This window comes from Talpa occidentalis, unplaced genomic scaffold, assembly GCF_014898055.3.
Source record: "Talpa occidentalis isolate TD23 unplaced genomic scaffold, MPIMG_talOcc4v2.1 talOcc4.2, whole genome shotgun sequence".
NCBI lineage: Eukaryota > Metazoa > Chordata > Mammalia > Eulipotyphla > Talpidae > Talpa > Talpa occidentalis.
The window spans coordinates 115548307-115568020 of NW_023602073.1; the positions used below are offsets into that span (position 1 = coordinate 115548307).

The window sequence follows — 19714 nt, forward strand, 5'->3', positions numbered from 1 at the left end:
TCCCCCCAGACCTGATAAATTATGCAGAAACAACAAGGTTTTGTGGAACTCACGAGGGGCTCAGAGCCACTTACTCTGGAATTATACTGACTATGTTACTTGCAGCATAAAGTAACTGGTAAATTAAGCCATGCTTAATTAAGCCATGCTTAATGTCAGTTTCCTCACCTTTAAATGGAGATAATTCCACTTCTCTGTAGAGGATGGAGAACTTATGTTCACATCAGTTCTTTTCCCTGCAGTCATTTATGTGCCATTGTTTCACTGTCACTAAGTTTGCAAAGGAGTAGTGTTGGCAATGAAAATGCCTTTTCTATATGCAAAACTTAATGATTGTAGAACTCAATAATCACTTCACTCCCAGTGAGCTCTCTGCTCTGTAGGAGGGAAGAGGGTTGAAGCTTTTATGAGGCCCAGTTTTGGAATTTTGGTGTTGGCAGCAGCATTAAGAGCAACCTGGTCCACTTAACAAGTCCAGGCTGAATAAGTGGCATTGTGCCCACACCGTGCCTTGTGGGTGGGAGTTAGTGAATCCTTCTCATTAACTCCTTGAATTATGTGACTAGACCCCAACCAAGACTCATAATCAGTATTTCAAGTCTTAACCTGCATATCATCTATTAATGTCCACAAAGGAGAAGGGGCGGGGGGTGTAAGCATGGGTTCATAATAGTGAACAATACTAAAACAATAATGAAACACCTCCTGCTCCCAAGGTGTCTCAGATGACTGGCTGTCAGATTCAGGGAGGCCACTTTGTTGTCACAATCCAAAAGATCAGACGGATACAGCTTAATGAAACCTGGGAAACTCTGCACATCCTGCTGTTCTTGGAGCCCTGTGGTACTAGTAGTCTCACAAAGCAGAATGTGGGCAGGAATGTCCATGGACATAATCTCCCTTTCCCTCCAGATTCTTGGCAAAGCCATCCTAACCTTTCATAGGAATGAAAAATAGTCTGAGATGTTCCCCAACAATTTTCTGTGAAAGAGTAAAAAACAGGAAAATCATGCCAACCAGAATATTTTTAACTGAAGGAAAGAATACACAAACACAAGCAGAATGAACAGGAGAACTTTGGGGCCTCCCTAGTGGCTCCAGGAGTTAAGCACAGCACTGTGAAGCTGTCCACAACCTCTGCAGCACGAGCTTGATCCCCAGCCGTCCAGGTTGCTACCCACATGGCGCAGCAGACCTCTCCTGTCTCGCCTGCTGCTCCCCACAGCAGTGTATTTCAGTCAGTCTGCCTGTTCTGTTCCCCACTCTGTCTCTGGTGAGTCCTCTCACCCCCGCACCTCTGGCCTGTACCCCAGTTCTTCTATGCATGAATAAATAAATAAATCTTTAAAAAAAAAAGGAGAACTTTAATTTTATTTCTTAAGCATTCTTAACACTTTGACAGGAAGAAACAAAGGACATCAGTGACATTTTTTTAAAGAATAGCCACCAGCCCCTTGCAGAGGGTTTTCTCCTAATTCACCTGTGATCCTCCTTTCCAGAGGCATCCACTCTGTTTCTGGATAACTCATTCATTCACAGATATTTGTGAAGGTCCTACATATGCTGGACATAGTGCAGAGTAGACTGTGAGGAATAAGGTGGCTGTGACCCATAACATTATAGATAACTCACCAATGGGAGGAAGGGGGACTCAAAAATCAGTAAATTATTCTGTGTACAAGAGTAGTTACAGCCACCGAAAGTATTTTCTTATATTAAACTATATATTAAACTAAAATCTGGCTCCATCTCTTGGTGGTTTGATTTCTTTTTGTGCTGAGTCTCCTATGACATCGGTTCCCCCAGAGCAGAGTGGGGTGCTCCTGGTCCCATAAGCAGGACGGGGATAGTGTAGAGGGAGGCGTGGAAGGAAAGTATCACTGAAACTGGCACTCTGAGAAGCACAGGGAATACCTTCCAGAGTTGTCAGTGGAAGGACAGGAGGCCATTCCTTCCCTGACTCCTGACTCTTGGCCAAGGCTTGTTGTGTAGGCTCCAGAAGCTTCCAGAGAAGGCAAGTGACACAGTTGTGGTTGAGCTGAATGGACACAGATGTGGGCCAGTCACCCACTTCAGGGGTGACTGCACAAGGACAGCAGATTCAGAAGTGACAGCTGTGTTGGGAGGGTCTTGAGTTTTATTCTACCTGAAGCCAAACAGGCTACATCAAATCCTCCCCTTTCTGGATCCCCGATCGTGACTATCCTGTCCTCCTGAGTTCTAAGATAAGTACACTGTGTCCTCACATGCTGTGATTATTTTACTCCTCTTATCACCCTGGTTGTTCGCACCTATTTGTCTGAAATTACATAAAAATTGAATGCAGTACTCCAGATGGGCTCTGAATAGACAGGGGAATGACAGAGTCTGCATGGTTCATTGTCTGCAATTTCAGGTGATGGGCTTACAAATCAGTAACAAGACCATCTGTTTGTATGATCTTTTGTACTCTTTTGTATGACCCATTTTATATTTGGGGGATTATCTATTTTGACTTTTTATGCTGTAAAAAATAATGCTTAATTTGTGGATATAATATTTGAACTTTCTTGTCCCCTCCTAGCTTAAACATTCTTTGAAAGACAATGATGGCATGTAATGGAACCATCTTGAATTGAGATTGAGGCTCCTTTGAGTAACTAAACCAAAATCTAGTGTGTCTCTTCAACCAACTTTCTGTGTTTGCCACATACATGCAGCGTTCATTTGTCCCTAATGGAAAGTTTTGTTCTTTTGTAGGAAAATATTATTTTTATGATAACTACTTCGATCTGCCAGGAGCCCTTCTATGCGCCAGAGTGGTGGACTATTTAACAAAGGTGAGTGGAAACTCAGTTTTTAGTAACTGTGATATGTATTTAGTCATAAGTTAGAGGAATTAGTTACCTCTATCTCTTGAGTTGAGGTTTTTTACAGGTTCCTCTTTCTGGTTTTAGAGGTAACTGAGGAAGACAGAGAACTTGGTCAAAATACTCAAAATACTTGGTCAAAACAGCCCTGACCATATCCTCCCCAGGGACAGTAAATTTACTCTCCAGCAGAGGGTGCAAAAGTCTAACAAACAAAAACATAGACACCTCATTTCATTAGAATTTTTAAAAAGCAAAGGTATCTAGCACAATTCTATGTGCCTTTAAGCATTCTAAATAATATAAACCAGGAAAACAAGATGAAATTTTTAATGTTGAGCATAGTTGATTGCTTACGGATTTTTTTTCTTTGTACTATGTCAAGATTAAATAGATCTCTGATTCTGTCAGTTTATACATAGAACTTAAGACCATGGACATGAACCAATCGTGTCAGAATCACCTAGCTTTTTGCATATGTTACCTTTTAAAAATCATATTGATCATGTTTATAGTAGAATGAAGGCAGTACGGTTTTTTAATAAGAGTTCTGATGGTGTTTGTGAAAGCTACTGTTGAAAAATATTTCTGGTATGTTTTTAGAAATTGTTCATTAATATAAAAAAGTCAGTTTCTCATTTCACAGTGACTGCAGCAAATCTCTTAATCTTTAAATATGTCAGTTTGTATAATTAGATACAAATTCTAGTAGCTGGTCTTAGTTTAAGTAGAAGGACAATGGTTAATGTTTCCAAAGAATCAATGAGTGTAGGAATGTGTGTTTTAATATTATAGTTATTTGCTTTATGTTTTTTTAAAGTCTTAAAATGATTTGTAGTTTGGATTTGAAACTTCCTACATTTGTCCTGTAGAGATTTGTTGCTCTTTTATATCGAAATTCAGGTAAATTTGCACTGAATTCTAAAATTTGGTGGCTTTATGGCTTTAAGGCTTCTTAGCCATGTTGATGCCATAGTACATGAAGTAACACGTTCTGCTATCTCAGAAGCTATAGCATTATAAACTTATATGTGTAACATATTCTGTAATATTTAGACTTATTGTATATTGAGTGAGAATTTTTATTTTACTTTGCTTATATACAAGCTATATTAAATCATGTGTAGCTATCTGCAAAAATGGTTGTCATGGAAGATTTCTCTTTCTAAAATCATTTTTAGAAAAATGAGACATTTATTAGTATATTTTCTGAAATGTAAGTCCCTGTTTTAGAATACAGTAATATCATATCTGTTTCCCAATGTTCTACTATGCTTAAAAACAGAATTTTTACATATATACATTTTGAATTTCTTTCCTTTTTTTTTTTTTAGCAGAACAATGGTCAAAAAACATTTGATTTTTGGAAGGATATAATTGCTGCTATACAACACAATTATAAAATGTCAGCTTTTAAGGGTGAGTAATGTGGAGAGACACTTTCTAATAGATGTTTGTTGAATGGTTTCTATTTAGTAAATTACTCAGAAATTAACTATTTGCTATGTTTTTTAGTTAGGATTTAATCTGATCTTAAATTTTACTCTCAAGTTGTTGCAGCTTATGTGTCTGTTTCATGGATAATTGCCCGTATTCTGAACTCTGCTCTCCTTCCCATGCCTGCCAGTAAGGTTGTTTTGTGAATTTCCAGCATTGACATTCCAGCTTTGCTCTTCCCTGGCTTGGGAATGAGGATTTGTGACACCTGTAACCATTAGTGTAGTAGTTGTAGACTGGTGGAGAAAGTGAAAGTTGCATTCTCGTTGCTTAAATACAGAGCTGGGGGCCTCCCCAGTGGCGCAGGGGTTGAGCAATGGCTTGAGAAGCTGCCCGCAGCCTCTGCAGTGCTGGCTCGATCCCCGTCCACCAGGTGAGGGTCTCACATGGCGCGCAGACCTCTCCTGCCGCCCACTGCTCCCCTCAGCAGTGAACCTCATCAGTCTGCCTGCTCTGCTCTCTGCTCTGACTCTGGTGAATTCTCTCACCCTCCCGTGCTTCTGACTGTACCCAATGCTTGTATATATAAAGAAAGTAAATAAATACAGAGCTGGCTGGCTCCGAAAGGGGAAGATATTGCAAACCTGCACCTACATTTTCACTGTTCCATCCATGAGTTTGCTTGTGTCGCATAGGGTTACTTCTAAGGACTAAAGAGAAATCCCTTATGTCAGTTACTCCAGTGACTTGATCAGTCCTAATGGATGCTCAGGAGCAGTGTTTCTCAGTTTAGAAAATAGTTGCTTTTTGATTGACATAAAATTATTTGCCTTCCTTTTAATGTAATTTAAGCCATCAAAATAACCCTAAATATGACTGAAACCTGTCAAGGCACTAAATAATAGCTGCAGAATATTTGTTCAAACTGCATCTTTCTCCGCCACCTGCCTCTTTTCTTCCCAGGAGAGAGTTATTGGAAGATTATTGAGGTTTTTTATGCACAGCCACCAGCCTTCATCCTGGCCTGGGGTCGCTTGTGGTTCTGTAGGTGCCTTTTCAGTCTAGACTAAGGAACTGGGTGTGTGGGAATACCTGTTTCCAATAGAAAGGAGCATCTGTGGCAACTATAAGAGGCACCCACCACCTTAGTATTTTATTTTTTATTAACCTTGTAAAATGAAAGACCTTATGAGAATGATCGAGATTAACACATTGTTGCTGTCGAATAAATTCAGCATAAAAGTCTATAGATGTTACTTTATTGATGTTACTGCATTGTAAATACGGAGTAGGTAAAACATTTTATGCTTTGATAGGTGAGGCACAGCTTAAAAATTTTAAAGAGCAGTATAAAAATACAGTACAGAGCGTAAATAAATAATGTCTTGTCATTTCTAGTCAGATTTCAAAACCCTTGATGTTAGTTTTAATTTCACTGGAATGGGAGGCTCACGGCACGTAGTCTAATGTTCTGTAAACCCACAAAATCATATTGTGTAAGATTCAGTAAGGAATTAAATGAATCACACTGTATTAAATAAATAAAATAGGTCAGACACCCATTTCCAAGTTGGGAAGGGTATATAGAAAGCTGTTCTGCAATCACAGAAATGTTTGAAAAGGTTCATGACTAAAGCACCCTGTGTTTCAGATTAATTTTAATGTAATATTTGTTTTTTAGAACTAAAAAAATCTATGTGCACCTGTATATTTGAGTCATCTTCATGAAGGTTGGCCATATAAGCCTTCGAGTAATGCACCATCAGAAATATCTTAGGGTATACAGTGTGTTTTAAATTTGAATATTCAAGTATTTAAGTTCTGTAAAGATAAGTGATACCTCCTGAATATTTCCTAGAAGTTCTCCTGTTAACTGTTAGAATAAGCTTATTTTGAAATGAAATGCTGAGTTTCTGAAATCAAATTTAACATTATTTGGCATCACATTACAGGGGTGGTTTTTTGTGTGTGATCATTGTATATTTTTAGATTAGTAGGACCTTTATGGTGAGACTTTTAGATATGAGAGGACTTCACAGAAAACTTTGAAGAGTCTAGGATTGCTGACCAGAAATTTGAGAGGGTTTTCACATATTGCTTATCATTATTGCCCATTTTCTCAGAGTAGGGGGGACATTTGTTGATCTGATCGCTCAAATCTGTATTTGGAAAAGTTAAAAATTAGTCAACATTTTTTCAGCCTACCTCCATATGCATTTTGTGGGGTGGGATGGAATTGGGGGATGAATAACTTTTCAAGCAGATTTTTATATTAGCTCATTGGAAATATGCTCACAGTGGAGCCACTAAGAATCCTGAGAACGAGGAGTGGACGTACTCTGAGGCATACAGGCCATTGGACTCATCATTGGGCAGCTGGAGCCACACCTGGTCATTTTCTGTGAGCTCGATTATGGCGCTCCCTGAAGCCTGGTCCAGGTAGCCTTTGTTGTATTCATCATAGGTGTACATTATGGGGCTGCCATTCTTATACAGGCCCACCCACACATGGGTCCCTTTCACATGCACATGGTAGGAGAAATAGTATATTCCTGGTATCCTGCAGGTAAAGATTCCAGTTCTTGGGTCATAGTGCTGTTGCCTGTTATACAAAATTTTATCAAATGGAATCGGTCTACCTATTGCTGGGTAAGCTTTGGAGAGGATAACAGTGAAAGCAGACACAGGCATTCCTGTTATACCCTGGTTGACACTAGCAAGAGGCATCCCAGAAAGACTGGGCCTTTGACCTGCCTTTACAAAGCTGTCAGGCAGAGCTGCTTGGCCTGGGGGCCCAGGAGGCCCTGGGGGCCCTGGGCGACCTGGTTCTCCAATGTGGCCTCTGGGACCTGGAGGCCCTGGTGGTCCAGTAGGTCCACTGAGGCCCTTAGTTGCTATGCCAGCTGGGCCAGGAGGACCTGGAAGTCCTGGATCCCCTTTAGATCCAGGGAATCCTGGAATGCCTGGTGGCCCAATGGGGCCTCTGGTACCCGGTATTCCTGGGGCTCCTCTTGGACCAGCCTCACCAATGTGTCCAGGTACTCCCTTAGCTCCTACTGGACCAACAGGGCCTGGGAGACCAGAAGGCCCTGCAATCCCAGGATCACCTTTTGGGCCTGGCAAACCTGGGTTACCCTTAGGACCAGTGAGACCTGGTTCTCCTGGGTACCCTGGTTTTCCATCTAACCCAGAAGGACCCCTCTCTCCCTTAGCCCCAGGGTGTCCTGCAGGACCAACTGGCCCTGTCACACCTTTAGAACCGGGGAGCCCATGATTGCCAGGAATACCTTTTGGTCCTTGTGGTCCCATATTTCCAGGGGGCCCTGTCAGACCTGGCTCCCCAGGATGACCTGCTGGGCCTTGTTCCCCTTTGGCACCTGGACCACCTGGAAGGCCAGCAGGTCCTCTTTGTCCCTTCTGGCCTGGCAAACCTGGTTTCCCAAAGCCAGGATCCCCTGGGGGCCCAGCAACTCCTGGAGCCCCAGGATAACCTTTTGTTCCTGGAACCCCTGGCTGGCCTGGGGCTCCAGGGGCTCCCTGCTTGCCTATGCCTTCTCGTCCTCTTTCCCCAGGAGGACCTTGGGGGCCTGGTGGGCCAATTGGTCCCCTTTCTCCTGGACTGCCCCTATCACCTTTGATACCTGGCTGTCCTGGAAACCCATTTTCACCTCTTTTTCCCATTCCAGGGGGGCCAGGTGGTCCCATAGGACCCTGAGGACCTGGAAGACCCCTCTCACCTGGGCGACCAGGAGCACCGAGTCCTGTTTCCCCTTTCTGCCCACTCAGCCCAGGGACTCCTGGTGTGCCCTTTTCTCCAGGAAAGCCTCTGGGTCCTGGGGCTCCTGTAGGTCCCTGTTGTCCAGGTTTTCCTGAAACAGAAATTCCAGCTGGACCGGGGATCCCAGGCGGCCCGGGTGGGCCCCGTGGTCCGGGTAAACCAGCTGGTCCAATATCTCCTTTTGGTCCATATGGTCCTCTCTCTCCTGGTTTGCCTGGTATTCCTGGTGAACCTGGCTTCCCAGTGGCTGATGGTCCCCGTGGTCCTGGCAACCCTGGCTCTCCTTGGGGCCCAGGACTTCCATAGCCTGGTTTTCCGGGTGGTCCAGTTGGACCTGGGTGCCCTCGAGGTCCAGCGGGGCCTGGAGGACCAGGAACACCTTGCTCTCCTCTTACTGGTATACCTAAAAGACACGGCCAATACACATATCCAGAGAAAGGGCAGTTAGTAATACTAAGAATAATCATTGCTTCTCGAAATTTGAATCATGATAAAACAGTGCTGTGTCAGTCAGTCCATATAGGCAGACTAATCTTGAATGATTTCAGACAACACTTCTTACATTGCCTTAAACACCACTGCTGGAGCAGATGCTTTCATGGGACAGTGACTGCCATATTCTCGCGTTACCTCTAACAGCCCATGAAAAGAAACTGAGACTGAATCCTTACAGAATGAGTGCGGTAGAGATAAGTTTATCACAATTATTTTGGGGAAAACCATCTACCTAGAACAGAAAAAAGTCTTTGACAGAAACGGAAGAAAATGACAAATGCAGCATGGGAAAATGTTTAAGAACAGTAACAATTTCCCTCACAAAAGCTAACACTAAGACATAAAATGAGAAATGCGGTGAATTCTTATTTACATCTCCCAGCCCCGGCTGAACACAGTTTATACTGAGGTTGATTTCTTTTCTTTTCTTTTTTTAATTTTTTAATTTTTTTTAAAGATTATTATTTATACAAGCACTGGGTACAGTCAGAAGCGCAGGAGGGTGAAAGAGTTCACCAGAGCCAGAGCGGGGAACAGAACAGGCAGACTGATGAAATACACTGCTGAGGGGAGTAGCAGGTGGCAGGAGAGGTCTGCGCGCCATGTGGGACCCTCGCCAGCGGCTGGGGAGTGAACCGGTGCTGCAGAGGCTGCGGGCAGCTTCACAGCCCAGCGCTCAACCGCTGCACCACCAGGGGAGGCCCTTTTCTTTTTTTTAAAGATTTATTTATTTACACTTACAAGAACTGGGGTACAGGCCAGAGGAACGGGGTGGGGGGGGTGACACAGAGTGGGGAACAGAACAGGCAGATTGACCAAAGTACACTGCTGAAAGGAGCAGCGGGCAAGTCAGGAGAGGTCTGCTGTACCATGTGGGTAGCTCCCTTGCCACTGGGGATTGAACTCATGCTGCAGTGGCTTTGGATAGCTTCATAGGTTGCATATTAACCCCTTGTGCCCTTGAGGCCCTGATTTCTTTTCTACCTCAGTATGTACTGTATCGCTTACATTCTTCATTATTGATGTAAAATTGGAACAAACAATTAGCATTAGACTTAATGGCAAGATACATGAAAAACAGTATCAAAGTGTTTATCTAAAATTTTCTTGGATTAATGCACATAAATATTGTTGATTTTATAGATCCATAGGTTCATCTGAGCTGAATATTTCCACTGACACTACAAACTTAGACACACTTAGTTAATGCCTGTGATATGAAAAGTGCTGCTGACCAAGAGTGTGGGGAAAGGACAAGGCTAATTCAGTAAGAGCTTCAGTCACAATGGGAGTAAAACAAGTATTCCTGTGATAAGTGCTTTAAGGGCAGTTTTAGGTTTTCGAAGGTGGGATGTTAACAGAGCCAAGCTGGCATTAGAGTATTCCCTTAGGAAAGTATTGCCATGTCAGAGCATCTTTAGGCAGCTGTCTCATAAATAAGCATCTACAAAAAAGTCTTTCTCAGAGAAATTCTTTAGTAGCTAGCCTAAATAATAGCTTTATTAGCTAGCAAAGGTGACCATATGATTTTACATATCTACTAGAATTTTATATTAAAATCATCTTCTGCTTAGTAAATTTTTTTTTTAAATATGCTATTTAGGTTTTTATGCTGTCTGAAAATGGGCCAGAGTCATGGTAAATTTAATGATGTCACATTAGGTTAATAGTTTGGTGAAAACCCTGAAAATGACTTACAGCTGTGATTTTTGAGCCATATCTTAAGTGTGTATGTGTGTGGAAATATGATTAATATGCTTAATTATGTAAAGTCTTAAACTCTAAATCTTTAAACTAAATCTAAATTATAATGCCTTCAAAATCAAAATAACCACCACGTTGAAATTAATATTGAGTTGAAATCGCCTTTGAAAACATTTTTATGGTATAGTTCCCATTAGCTGTTGTTTTAGTATCTTTCCTATTTAACTGTCTTGTAAGAAGCAGTTAGCCAACAGTAGTTGCTAATATTATTGTCTTGGGTAGAGAGATGCTTTGATATTTGAAAAAAAAATTGGTAACAAATGAAATACAAAATACAGAGGAGAATCCTTAAAATAGGCTAAAATAGGAAAATTGTTTTAAACTCGGATGCCTTTGCATTTTGTACTAATTGAAGTTATATTTCATTTTGTAAACATTTAAAATATGGAGCTTTATCCATGGATTTACAGAAAAAGCACCAAGAAAAAGACTGAAAAAGAAACTAATTTAGGAAAAAGTTTGCACATATTAGCACATACCTTGTTGGTTGACTTTAGTGACTTTAGTGTAAGTACATCTGTTGTGTGTGTGTGTATAGAAGGGTTGATACATTGCAAATAAAATAGATGAGTAAAAAAAGGATTTCTTAATGACCTGGAATAAAACAGCAGTTTTTAAAAAATGCAAACTGTTCATTTGGGGTTTGCTTCAGAAACTTACTATAAAGCTCACATCCATACTAAAAATAATTGTCTTAGGCTGGTTGGAAATCTATTTATTAAAATAGAGAGGAAATCAAGTCTGATTAGAGTTTTATTAGAAACAACTGCATTTAGCATTGTTTGAGACTAGAACTCCAGGACAGAGTGATCACTATCCCTTAGAATATTGCTACAGTGGGGCCTCCCCTTTTCAGTGCAGCAAAGAATGTGACTTCTGTTGTGTCTTGTGTCCTTGGGGGACAATCTCTGTATGTGACTTAGTAGATTGGTGCCGACCTCAAAGAAAACTACTACCCAGCAGAGAAATTTCTTACATGCCCACACATGGACCTAATGTTTGACTGTGTCAGAACTGGCACCTGCGTGCTCACCCGCCATGGAATCTTTTGCATCAGGCTCTCTGTGTTGAACACACATGCCTAGGGATTACTTCGGGACATTGTATTTCTGTTAGTAGTGTTAGTAGTATTTTACTTTTATAAATTGTGGCTTTTTGTCTTGGTTTACCTGCCAGTGGATGATAATGCGTTTGAGTTTTCTCTTTGTGCTATCAAATAGACTAAGATAGATTTCATAACTAAAATGCAACTCCTGGGCCTCACTGGTGGTGCAAGGGGTTAAGACGCAACCCGTGAAGCTGTCCATAGCCTCTGCAGCACGAGTTCGATCCCCTGGCCAGCCAGGGAGCTACCCACATGGCGCAGCAGACCTCTCCTGACTCTCCCCTCAGCAGTGTACTTCGGTCAATCTGCCTGTTCCCCACTCTGTCTCTGGTGAATCCTCTTATCCCCCACACCTCTGGCCTGTACCCCAGCTCTTGTGTGCATAAATAAATAAATCTTTAAAAAAATAAATAAAATACACCTCCTAAATATTTTGTTAACAAAATACAGACTCATTTATATGCAAAAATAGTGAAGATCAAGCAGTACATTAATGTGGGAAGATAGAACCATCTAAAAGTGGTTCATTTTTGGGTCTCCCTGGTGGCCTAGGAGTTAAGTCTCAGTGCTACCACCATGAAGGCCCACTGTAACAACATGAGTTCCATCCCTAGTCAGGGAGCTAACCCACATATGGCTCTGCAGACCTCTCCTGTCTTGCCCACTGCTCCCCTCAGCATTGTATTTCAGTAGATTGGCCCGTTCTGTCTATGGTAATTTCATTTTGCAAACCTTTAAAATATATATTTACAGAAAAGACACCGCACTCTGTCTATGGTGAATCCTCTCACACACACCCCCACCTCTGCACCTCTGGCCTGCACTCCAGTTCTATGCAAAAAATAAATAAATGAAATCTTAAAAAAAAAAAAAAAAAGTGGGGCATTTTATTTTGAATTTACATCTTTCTGTTTTGATCTTGGTATAAGCTACAGAAAGTCTGAATTTGTGATCATAGGTGCTTTCTGCAAAAGCATCATTGGAGGGAAAAATTTTCTACACATAAAATTCTTAATATTCTTCAGGGATAGCTTGTTACTAGACTTACTGTGTAAAGGATGCTGCTTACCATAGCATTTCGAATTACATGTATGACTTTAAAGTAGCATGTTTCCTTCTCTTGTTCTTTCTTTACTTTACATATTTTGACACAATCTAGAGTATCTGTTATGTACCTATGCACTTATTTTAAAGTGTTAAGCTAGCTTTCATGAAATATTTTGAATTTCATCTTCTTTAAAAGATAATTTTTATAAAATTTTTTAAGATTTATTTGTATTTTTATACAAGAACCAGGGTACAGGCCAGGTGCGCGGGAGGGTGAGAGGATTCACCAGCAACAGAGCAGGGAACAGAACAGGCAGACTGATGAAATACACTGCTGAGGGGAGCAGCTGGCGAGACAGGAGAGGTCTGACTCGCCATGTGGGATTCTCACCAGCCGGTCGGGACCGAACCCGCGCTGCAGAGGCTGCGGACAGCTTCACAGTGTGGCACTCAACTGCTTGTACCACCAGGGAAGCCCTAAAAGATAATCTTACAGGTTTAACTTATAAACCTATATAATTTTGGTTGTCTCTGAAAGCATAATTTTTAAAGTCTATGGCAAATATCTTTAGGGTGGTGGTGGACATAGTGTGGCAACATATAGCTGAAAAGGTATAACACCTCTGAGTTACACATGGTGTTGTAAACCAACATTATCTCAAAAAATAATACAATTTTTGAAAGTATTAAGATCAAATGCAAAAGAAAAACATTATAAAAGATAAAAATACTTCTTTAAGCAACATGCTTATCAATGAGAAAATTTTTTAAATAAAATAACTATAATGAAAATATGCTATGGAAAAGTATGAATACTACTCATTGCAGATCATTCAGTTTAATTCAGTGGATGTTTTACAGGCAGTTTGTATCTCATGATATTTAATGGAGTTGCTGAATACAAAACGAAACACCCTTCTTTGAGATCTATTCATACTTTACATACATTATCTCAGTACTCTTCATAATAAGCAAGAAAGCTGAAGAGATCAGGAATAGATTCAGGAAGGAAATTAAAACTTACCTAAGACTACTCCATGAGTACTGCTCCAGTAGGACTAACACAAGTAGAAGTAATGGCAGCAGAAATAGAAGTAATAGCTAACACCTAAATACAGAAATTGACTCACTCAAGCTTTGAGATAGCTGTGGCCTGTTTTGCAAATGAGGAAACTAAGGCACACAGAGAATAACTAATTCGAGAAACATTAGCTATCTAGCTAGTCTCTGCACTTGTCTACTAAACTATACAAAAACAAATTTAAAATGTGAGATAATTTCTACTTCATTTGCCTGTTAAATTTATTTGGAAAGCATCAGATTTTCCTTGATGATAAAGGCTCAGTCTTGTAGATATTTGTGTGCTAGCTGAATAGGTTTTAAAAGTAAATATGTGAAGTATTTAGATACATAAGCCTGCTACTCCATTATACAGTTGGCAGTAATTTTTAGTTAAAACACTAAACTTTATTAATTTTGATTGGATTAGTATTCTAGATTATGGATAGTTATTTCTGCAAAAGCGTCATTAGAGGGAAAAATTTTCTACACATAAAATTCCTAATATTCTTCAGGAATAGCTTGCTACTAGACTTACTGTGTAAAGGATGTTAAGGTTCTTGGCTTTTTTACAAATCATTTTGTAACATTTGGGGCTAATTCAGAGGTTTGAAAATAATTTAACACTAGACAGTTAAAAACATTTTGTTGAAGCAATGTTTGTAGAAAACAACCATCAACTAGTAACAAAGCAATATAAGCGTTTGGTTTACCTTTGCTCTTTATGCTATAGGGAATGAAGAACTGTGTCTTGGTGTTGGGTAGTGGGCCTTTTATGCCTGTAGGTGTTTGGTACCGCTCAGCATAAAACCCTCCATGAACCAAGTTCAGGGACATTAGCAGCAAAAGGGCTGCTTGAGGCAGCATGTTCTTAGATGGATTCTGAGAAACAAAAAAGAATCATTTCTTACAGTTTTATTATCAACCTGTAGTATTTTTTTGATGCTGCACAGATGAGTTCTTTAGATAGTTATTTACTTTTTAAACTAATCCTGGATATTTTGAATATATGCCATAAATTAATGACAGTATTACACATAACGCTTATATGACATAAAGTAATAAATATATTTCATAAGTTAATTTTTTAGTTATACGAAAGTATGTCTTAGTTGTCTTAAGAAACTGTATTCAAGTGTCAAGTACAAATTCATTGATTCACCCAAAAAAAACCACAGAAACCATAATTGGATATTTGTATTAAATAATGTAAGTTCTTGATAAAGATAAGATCTTGCTAAAGACTGAAATACCCAGATTTCAAAATACACTAAAATTCAGTGTAAGATATGATATTTACAAAAAATGGCTTTAAGACTATCTTTTATATAGACTAATACAGATTAAACTGAATGCATTTTCTTGAAAAGCTATTGTTTCAAAATTACAAAGACAGGTAGTTAATTTATTGAAGCCTGTTTCCAGATAAAGCTAACATGGCAGCCCACCAGGGAGCTCAAGTCATAGACTTACCTGGGTCCTATAGAGTTGCTGGGGATACTTCCTGGGCAACTTTCAGAGAGTCTTGTGCCCAGGTGAGCAGTGCAGAGGTGTCCTTTGCTGAGTTGTCCTGCAGTATTTATACTGTTTTTCCCTTACTACATGAGGTTACCCTGAGTTTAAGCTCCTCCTCCCCCAGAAGTGGAAAGCACTAATTATGGTGGAAAGTTCTATTGGGCAGACACACAACATCAGCTTGGGCTCTCTTGTTCCTTATTTTCTTGCTCAAAAATAAACTCTTTGTCTTAAATTTATATTAATAGTTTAAACCATGTACCATCTTCTTCTGTGATTTTATTTTGAAAGTTATTATTCAAACATTTCACTTAGTTCTAGAAGGAATTGTGTTTGCATTTTTTACAAGGTACATTCTTATGTTATTTAGTTGATAAAATGTGATAATATATAAAAGTAGGGGAAGAAGTGTTTTGGAGGTGGGTGTGGATTTAAACCATCATCTAAATTCTTGTTCTTAATCAAACCATCAATGTGCGCATTAAGTTTTTTTTAATTTTTGTAAAAATTTAGGATAAAAATGACTTATCCTAATTAGAATTGAAAGAAACAAAATGTTGAAAATGTAGGTGTCTGTTACTATAAATATTCTATTAGTATATGTCCTCAGAAGTTAATAAAGTGAATGCTATTTAAATAATAATTTAAAATGTGATTGCATATTTATATTATATATAGAAAATACTTTATATTTTATATTTTAAATGTTTGCATAATCAAATATTTTAAATATTTTAGAAGTAAGACATCCATGAACTGATGGTAGAGTTAGCACCCTGAGGGTGTAGATTAATTCATAACATTATATATAATTTTCAATAAGTGGCTTCAGATTTTATTTCTTAGTTTTGGAATTTACTTTAAAGTGACAGTAGAGATGCAGTAGAGATTGAAAAATTCCTTAACCTGATTTTTATATCAGTTCATACAAGTTTGCTCCATTTTTTTCAGAAAAAAATGTTCTAATTTTGTTTTCAGTTTACTTTTGCCTTTTTTTTTTTTTACAAATATCATTAGCTTACTTTTTTCCCCAGAGATGAAAACAAACATTATCCTTGTTATTTTCAATAGTCCCTTTAATATTAGGAGATTCAGTTTTCAGGATCTAAAGAATCTGATAAAGATAGGAATTAGAATGGCCAAATTTTATATCTTATTTAATGTCATCATTTGTATATAAATGAAATCAAATCAGCATAGGTGAAGTAGGTATGAAAGAGAATTCCACACACAGGCATAGATACGTTTTCTTTTTAATTTCTGTGAAATTGAAGTAATATGGATTCAGGATTGATATAATTAAAATAATTGAATGTTTGACCAGTGGATAAAATAAAAGTTTGGTTTTTTCCCCTCTCCCCACACTGAATTTTGTGTGTATTCTAAACTTTGTATAGCTCCTTGTAAATGGAAAACTCATCTCACTGTCTGCTTTTTTCTTTTAAAACTTTAATTGGTTGCCATATTTAAAAATCTACATTGTCACACATTTCTATGTAAAACTCACATGAAATATGGCCTATTAATTCAGATTATCAGGAGGATTGGAAAGTTTATATTCTAATTATTCTTTCATCATTTGGAATTGATCTATGTATGGGATAGCTTTTTATTCTGCGTAGGTACTCCACTACATCTATAAGAGACCATAAAAGATAAGTGAGAGAAATAGGTGCCTTCATCTACTTCTGATTGATTTGAAGAAGACTTTGCAATAGTAGATGCAGTGACATTATGGATGCTCTGTGTCCATAGATACACTGTATGCTAGACTATAGAATTTGTTTTGAAAGATGTTATTAGAATAAATATTCTAGTATTTTGTGTGTATTGTAGTTGCACACACATGCACATACAAATGCACTTATTTATAATTGAAACAGATATCCTTTTAGTTATCATTCTTGTGAAAGTTCAGAAGATTGATTCTCAGCTCATATTGTGCAACTGGGTAGACCATTTGTTTCTCAATAGCCACTCTAAATATTTTCAGAACTTTTCACTTTAACCATGGTGTCTGTTTTTTGTCTTTTCTAAGCTTCTCCCTACTTTAAAATTAGGCTATTCTTGTGCTTGAGGTATTTTTCTATACCCCATGATCAGAAAGTGAACTTGTCTCCATAATCCAAATCCATAGCAGCTGGTTATATTCCTTTTGAGGGAGACATGTAAATATACGTGGGTATTTTTCATTCTATAATTCCCCCTTTAACTTTGGAAAATGTGGTATCTTTATTGGATAAGCTTGGATGTTCAACCCTTTTTACAAACAGCGTACTTATTTCAGCACAGGGAATCTGACTACTGTTTGCTTTGTTAGTCACATAAGAAGTTCTGTCTTGTCCAAAAACAGATTGTAGAATCAGAATATTTGCTAGCCACACCCCACCCAATTGTGTATTTAAAACTATTTTTGTTCTGGGAGTTTACTTGTAGCTTATTGAAGTGACTAGTCTGTGGCTCTGATGAAAACCCTTTCCACTTGAAACAGAAAGCCGAGCTCTTTAAACTCAGTAACCTAAGTGATTTTTGTTTTAATATCAAAATATGAATAATGATTTTTTCACATCTAGCATTTAGCTGCTGTTAAGCTTAGCCTATTCATTTTCAGACAAATATTCTGAAAACAAATAGGCTAAGAGTCATTCGTTAATTCACCAAATATTTCTTGAGTTACCTCTGTCAGGCATAGATGTAAAATGTAAATGATTAATACACTGCCCCATCCTTATAGTGTTTAAACATGATTCTCACCATTTTATCCTCATTTCTCCACTCCAGTCCTGAGAAATATGTCATAATTTCTTTAATCTTTGAGGTGCATTAAAATAGTGGTGATTCGGAAGCTATATTTTGAAAGAACTCTTCAGTTGGAATGTCTTTGTCTATCAGTGTTCTAGTACCTCTTGTTGATATTACCTGGATACTTTTTTAATGGTTTTATTCATGCAGTTTTTAACTTATTATAGAATATTTTATTCTTTTTTTTAAGATTTATTTATTTATGCATACAAGAGCTGGGGTACAGGCCAGAGGTATGGGGGGGTGAGAGGATTCACCAGAGACAGAGTGGGGAACAGAACAGGCAGACTGACTGAAAGACACTGCTGAGGGAAGCAGCGGGTGAGACAGGAGAGGTCTGCCTCGCCCTGTGGGCTGCTTCCTGACTGGCCAGGGATGGAACTCATGCTGTAGAGGCTGTGGATTGCTTCATAGTGCAGTGCTTAACCCCTTGCACCACCAGCACGGCCCGAATATTTTATTCTTATATTGAATTAGAGAGATTAGTTACAATGATTGCCTGTTTACCTAAATCTCAACTCACTGCTAGTTATTCCTCCCATTCACCACCTCCCCATATATTGAACAAATTCCATGTATTGTACCAATTTGTGACGATTTCATTGTATTTTTTCCATAAGTAGTTCTTTTTCTTCAAAACAATATTTTCATCATACCTAAAAAATTAACCATTTCTTTATATTACCAAACTCTTTTGTCTATATTCAGATCTCTCCAGTTAGCTTATGTGCATACAAACATACATATCCATGTATATATATGTATACATACTACATCTTTATATACCAATGTATACATATATAACGTGCTTATTCATATATTCTTTTATTGACTGACTTATAGTTTGTTCAAATTAGATTCATGAATTTCCCCTAATTGATACTTCCTCCTAGTGTAGGCTTCTTATCCATGCCTGTTTTTTTCCCTTGCAGTGTATTTGTTGAAAAACTGGGTCATCTGTCCTGTACAACTCCTGATAGCTTGTATTTTGTTGTCACTTAAAATGTGTCTCTATTCCCTGTATTTCCTGTAAATTAGTAGTTAAATCTAGAGGTTCAGTGTATTCAGCCTTGACACACACCATTCACGCACATACAAGCACACTTTGTAGACAGTCATGTGGTGTGTTTCAGTCAGGAGAATTTTCATTACTGGTTGCCTCTTTTTTTTTTTTTGCAATAATACTAGACATTGCTTATTACCTAGATAACTGTTTTGATTCTTTCATTCCTCCTTTATTAGTCAGCATGTATATTAAAAAAAAAAAAAATAACATTTTCACCAGCTACTTGGTTGCCCTGATAAACAATTTTTATAGGAAAAGCAGGGAAAATGCCTTTACAAGTATTTAACACAGCAAGTTTATTTCCTACCATCCTCCAGATATGGCTTAGTGAGGGTTTTGAGTATCATTATAAAAACATGGATTTAAACATACTTTATGTGTTTTAATTCATAGCAGTTTTTATTATTGCTCAGAATTTTTTACCCTATCAGGTCAGCAGTAGCCTCTTCACATTGGCTCCTGACTTCTCTTGACATGAATCCCAGTACTCTTTTATAGCTCCATTCCTTCCAGATGTTATACTTTTCCTGGCCCAGATCTCTAAGTAAAGAATCCTGGTTTCTTTTGTGCGAAATCGAAGCCACAACCTGGGTGTCTGAGTCCTATGGATGTGTATTGCTCCTAGTTTGGTTATTTCTGGGACAGAGCTAGGAAATTAATTTGTAAAGTGTTAATTAAACATAAAAGACATAAGTTTACCTGGTACATCTAGTTCATCTTGAGGACTCCAGGATGTTAATTTAATGACCTCTAACTTGTATCTCTAGCTCCTTAGTATCATGTTGAAATCCCACATT

General features: G+C 38.5%; 2 protein-coding genes across 5 annotated transcripts in view; one reads left to right on the top strand and one right to left on the bottom strand.

The window, feature by feature from the left end:
* NT5DC1 (5'-nucleotidase domain containing 1) overlaps window positions 1-19714 on the top strand; it is a 114359-nt gene that overhangs the window by 13205 nt on the left and 81440 nt on the right. For 2 of the 3 annotated variants that reach the window (XR_008553321.1, XM_037520266.2), the window contains exons 5-6: window positions 2740-2819; window positions 4184-4268. Coding sequence is in view for 1 of the 3 variants with exons in the window: in XM_037520266.2 (XP_037376163.2) it covers window positions 2740-2819; window positions 4184-4268 (165 nt within the window). In the remaining 2 variants the exon portion in view is untranslated. The remainder of the gene's footprint in view (window positions 1-2739; window positions 2820-4183; window positions 4269-19714) is intronic. The other variant, XR_008553322.1, reaches the window with a different exon arrangement.
* Window positions 5538-19714, bottom strand: part of COL10A1 (collagen type X alpha 1 chain) — a 54570-nt gene continuing 40393 nt past the window's right edge. For both annotated transcript variants that reach the window (XM_054699118.1, XM_037520263.2), the window contains 2 exons: window positions 14248-14416; window positions 5538-8467 (listed from right to left, as the gene is read on the bottom strand). In XM_054699118.1, the coding sequence (XP_054555093.1) occupies window positions 6579-8467; window positions 14248-14416 (2058 nt within the window). In that variant the 3' untranslated portion in view covers window positions 5538-6578. The remainder of the gene's footprint in view (window positions 8468-14247; window positions 14417-19714) is intronic.